The sequence below is a fragment of the Carassius carassius genome, chromosome 21 (genome assembly GCF_963082965.1).
Source record: "Carassius carassius chromosome 21, fCarCar2.1, whole genome shotgun sequence".
Lineage (NCBI taxonomy): Eukaryota > Metazoa > Chordata > Actinopteri > Cypriniformes > Cyprinidae > Carassius > Carassius carassius.
In genome coordinates, this window is record NC_081775.1 from 32,080,307 (window position 1) to 32,085,878 (window position 5,572).

The 5,572-nt window shown below is 39.2% G+C and overlaps 1 protein-coding gene across 1 annotated transcript; it reads right to left on the minus strand.

Moving 5' to 3' along the window:
* Positions 1–267: 267 nt before the first annotated feature.
* Positions 268–4,678, minus strand: LOC132097314 (uncharacterized). The gene is made up of 3 exons (XM_059502938.1): positions 4,035–4,678; positions 3,549–3,656; positions 268–343 (listed from the first exon to the last, which is right to left on the minus strand). The coding sequence occupies exons 1-3, from the start codon at positions 4,676–4,678 to the stop codon at positions 268–270; spliced, it is 828 nt and encodes a 275-aa protein (XP_059358921.1).
* Positions 4,679–5,572: the final 894 nt, after the last annotated feature.

Consider the following 5,572-nt stretch of genomic DNA (forward strand, 5'->3'; position numbering starts at 1 on the left):
ACAATATAAATGCAATGAATTTTGTGGAGTAAACGTAAAATAACCAAATCAAAATTCAAAACGCAGGACTTGGGTTATTAATTAAAACCTTTGCATTGGCCATATTGACGATAAGCATTTCATACATCTTTATGTCCTATAATTCAAACGACCACTTTAAAGTACTGCTGAAAAATGATATTTCATAAGAATTGATGTCTGAAAAGGGCTTGAGTAGCAATGACTTGATATGCGCTAGATGGGAAAACTAATTTCTTCCCTCTAATGTTAAATCTTTAGACAAGTCACAAGGTCTGTCAGCTGCCAGTCTGTCAAAGTGTTAATGACAAAGTTGTCCATTGATCTGAAACAAACACAAAAAGAGCTTAAGCAAAAATACAGTTGCTATTGTATTAACTATTCATACGTCACCATGCAAAAGCAATGCAGACTACAGCAGCAGAAATGTAAAACGATGTGAAGATACCAGCCATTTTATTTAACATCACAAAATATAGAGAAAACAATCCTCCCTCTCTCTATATACCTCATAACAAATTGCATACATGTAAATCGTCTATGTTCTTACAGCACAAGAATATTTGTGGCTGCTCACAGCATAGCCTTCAGTGCACATAAAGATATTGTATATTTCTTGATGTTACAGACCGCGCGCAGAAGCCCAAGTAACGTTACACAGATAAGACAGTTCTGCTAAATAAGTGCATCCTATCTTTATACGTAGATAGAACTTAATAAACCAAACACTAATTTGAAGTAAACTCAGAATTAACACTATAACTTTGTAACTGGAGTCAATTTGTAGGGCTGCTCCGATCACGATCGTGATTTCACAGAGCCGTTGTTAACTGAGAAGATGCACAAATCCACGTTCATTTTCAGCGTTTCTTTGCCCATCTTCTCAGTTAACAACGACTCTGTGTAGTAACAGCTGCTCTATGTGAAATCACGCACCTGAGGGAATTTACCGCTGATTAGAGAACCGACTTTACTGACGAGATGCGCATTAAGATCGGCCGATCGTGATCAGAGCAGCTCTATCAATTTGAATAGAATTAAACGCGTTTCACAATCACCTCGTGTTACAGCGGTCAAAAAATGGCGGACAGTCTGCATCTCAACATATTCACAATCCCGATCGGAAATACCATCAGCGGTATGAACATTTACATTACAGATCTCATGTGCAGATCTCAAGTTGTAGCAATAATACCTGCAAAATAAAATGATAATTTGATGAGGAAAAAATCCGTGTAACTTCTCACCAAATGCTCTGCAGATGTAAGGGCGCAGGCGCGCACACAGCTCCTCCTTTCAGTTTTCAAAATAAGAGTCCTGGTTTCTCACCACTGCAGACTATTCTTAGACTAACCCTGTGTTGATTTACTTTCAAGTCCCGCATCGATACAATTCACAATATAGACCATAACGCAGAAAAGCGCATTAATGGGAACAGTAAAGCTCTTTAAAAAAGTAACTAAATAGTTACTTTTAACATTAATGCATTACTTTTTGGTGTAAATAATCAACAAAGTAATTGAGTTACTTTTTGAATTAAGTAACTAGTAACTGTAACTAGTTACTATTTTTTAGTAACTAGCACAACACTGGTGTTGTCATAACGTTCACCTTGGAGATTGAAAAGGTTTCTTTTCTGAGACCCCAGGAGCCCAAATTCAGACCCAGAACATTAAAACCCACAGAAGAGGTGGGAGTTCAAAGGAGGAATCTTTATATTACCAAACTGCAGGGAGAGGAAGAGTAGATATAAGTCATGATCTGCAAGATTAACCACAAACTGATGTGATCCGACCACCTCAGAGAAAACCAGTGTTGAGCTGCTGCAAGAGCTTTTGAAGCACAGCAGCTGTGGTCAAAGAGTTCTCGTGTGTTCTGATTGGTGGATGATGATGATGAGTGGATAAAGACTAGAGCAATCAAATAGTGAGAGAGTGATCTGCTCACCTGGTTATGTTCGTGGATGTTTCGACGTGGAAAGCAGTTCGGAATAGAAATATTGATATTTTATTTGTTAACAACATACTTTTCGTACCTTAATTTCAGTAAATGTAAGGGACATGTGAATGTGGTATTTATTCCACAAGTTTTGACGCGTATCTTCTTGCCTTGATTCACACTTGAAATCCATAGTTCGTTTATCACTGTTTATTCTTCCAAATCAACAAAGAATCACGTTCTTACATACAGCATAATCCAAGTGCAGCGATGTCTTCTCAACAACTTGTTTGTAGAGATACTATACTCATAAGGCAATTATGCTATGATAAACGGTCAAAAGTTTTGTGTTCTCCCACGACCATCTGCACTTATTGCATGAGATTCAAACTTTTCTTACATGTGATACAAAATGGAAGTTACCGAACATGCGCAGTAAGAACAACTATAATGTAAAGAAGTATATTCAACAGGAAATAACTAATTAACATAAATAATAACTGTATCAAATTTACATAATAAAAATATGAAAATATACATTTTGAAATATGAAATACGGCTCTTACATTTCCGGCCCCTAATTGACAGGCAGGAAGACTGACAATTACCTAAACTGAAGTAATATTTACATTGTACATCACTTTAGAAACTTTAAGTGCCCATTATCAATTTTGAACTGTCCATTTCTTTGTGTGGCATAGAAACAGTCATTGATATTGAAGAGTATTTAACAGTCCATTTCACAGATAAGGCACAACTTATCAACAGGCCTTTCCAATGTATTGGTCTTAGTTTTAACCAACACACGCCTTACCAGTCCTTTGTTATCTGGAAATACTTTCATGATTCTACCAAAGACCCATGAATTTCTTGGTGAAGAGTCATCTATTATCAGGACGACATCGCCAATTGCCAGATTTTTCTTTACTTGATTCCATTTTTGACGCTCTTGGAGTAAGGGCAAATATTCACGCACCCATCGCTTCCAGAATAGGTCAGCAAGATACTGAATTTGCTTCCACTTGCGCCGTGCATATACATCTTGTTTTTGGAAAAGTCCAGGCGGTAAGGCTGGTTTCCTTTTCATTAATAGCAGGTGATTAGGTGTCAAGGGTTCAAGATCTGTTGGATCATCGGTTGTAATGGTAAGTGGTCTGTCATTTATTATTGCTTCCACTTCACACAGGAATGTATGCAAGCTCTCATCATTAAGTGTTTGTTCTTTCAGCACAGATCTCAGGATTTTTCTAACAGACCTTATCTGTCTTTCCCATACTCCACCGAAATGAGATCCAGAAGGTGGGTTGAATATCCATTGTATTCCTTTCTGCATGAGAGTGCTTTCGATTTTTGATTGGTTCCATTGTTGAATGGCCTTACGCAGTTCAGTCTCAGCACCAATGAAATTAGTACCGTTGTCACTTCTCATGATTGACACCTGCCCTCTCCTGCACACAAAACGTCGGATAGCATTTAAACACGAGTCTGTGTCCAGCGTATGTGCAACTTCAATATGCACAGCTCTTGTTGTTAGGCAGGTAAACAATACGCCATATCTTTTAACATTACTTCTACCTTGTCTGACTTCAAACGGTCCAAAGTAGTCTACTCCAACATTGGTGAAGGGTGGTTGATCTGGCATTATTCTGTCATGTGGCAGCTCTGACATCTTCTGCTCTACAGCCTTTGCTCTAATCTTTCTACATGTCACACATATGGAGAGAAACTTCCTGACAATGGAGTTTGCAGAAGGAAGCCAGAATTTTTGTCGCAACTTTGAAAGCATATAGTTCCTTCCACAATGTCCAATTCTCTCATGAATGTCTCTTAAGATTAAAGTTGTGACATGTGAATATTTGGGTATAATGATAGGATGCTTCACATGCTCAGGCATTGCAGATTTACCAAGACGACCGCCAACTCTCAGCAATCCATCCTGAAGTACTGGATCCAGTTTAGAAAGGCAACTGTTCTTTTTAACAGATGGATTACCTTTTTGCAATGAAGAAATTTCTTCTTTGAATACTTGACTTTGACTGAATTTGATGATTTCATTTTCAGCCCTTGTTAAGTCTTGCATTGTTAGAGCTTTGCAGTTTTCTGCTGTGGGTTTTGTCTCACAACTCTGAACTTCTTTGTCTTTGGCTGTTTTGCTGCGCTGTATAATTATCTCCTTAAAACGAAGGATCCATGCCACAGCTCTCTTTAATTTGTACCAATCAGAGTAATAATTGATCAAATTGTTCACAGCATCTGTGCCATCCACTGCACACACAAGGTTCACTGAAGCTAAGTGTTTAACCTCACTGTCATCCATTTTTGTTGATAAGTCATGATTTGTTTCAGGCCACTTATTCTCTGGTTCTTTGAGAAAAGAAGGACAGTGGATCCAACTCATGTTTTTCATGAACTTTTCACAAGTAAGTCCTCTGGATGCACAATCAGCTGGGTTCATTGAGGTGTTGACGTACCTCCACTGTTGTGGTCTGGTCGACTCCCTTATAACGGCAATCCTGTTGGCCACAAACGTTTTGAAACGCAGACCTTCATTGTCAATATATCTCAAAACAGTGGTACTATCAGTCCAAAATACAGATTCAAGCAATTCCAGTTCCAGTTCATCTTTCAGCATTTTGTCTGTGTTAACAGCAACAACTGCAGCAGTCAACTCCATACGTGGAATGGTGGTCTGCTTCAACGGCGCCACACGTGACTTCCTCATCATGAAGGCACAATGTGCGAGTCCATCAGTGTTTAACAGTCTGAGGTATGACACAACTCCATATCCCACTTCGCTAGCATCTGAGAAGTGATGTAGTTGTGCGGAAGTTGAAACTCCAAAGTCAACAGGTTTAATGCATCTTGGCACACTGAAGTCAGTCAATTGATTTAGCCCTCGTAACCAGGCAATCCACTTTTCTGCACACTGTTCTGGAATGTTGTCGTCCCATGCAAGCTTTTCTTTGCACAACTGCTGCATTAGAATCTTTGATGGCAATATGACAGGTGCAAGAAAGCCCAATGGGTCATAGATGGAGCTTGTGACTGACAGGATTCCTCTTCTTGTTACAGGTCTTTCTTTCACACTGATTTTGAATTTGAACACATCTGAATTGACACACCATAACACTCCTAATACTCTCTCAGCAGGAAGTGCATCCCGGCTCAAATCCAATTCTCTTGCATCTTCAACTCTCTCACCTTCAGGAACAGAGGCTAACAATGCACGACTGTTGCTTGCCCATTTTGTAAGATGAAATCCTCCGCTCGCACAAAGTTTTGTGAGATCATTGTACAAGGCAATTGCTTCAACATGACTTGAAACAGACTTTAAGCAGTCGTCTACATAAAAGTTCTTAAGAACTGTGTGAACTGCTTCAACAGATGATTTGCTGCGATTTTCTTCTGCTGTCTTCCTAAGAGCGAAATTAGCTACACTTGGAGATGATTTTGCTCCAAAGAGATGGACAACCATCTTGTACTCTTCCAAGGTTTGATCTACATCTCCATCTGGCCACCATAAGAAGCGGAGCAGGTCACTGTCTTTTTCAGGAACTCTCACCTGGTAATACATAGATTCGACATCTGCCGTCATGGCAACTGACTCTTGTCTGAA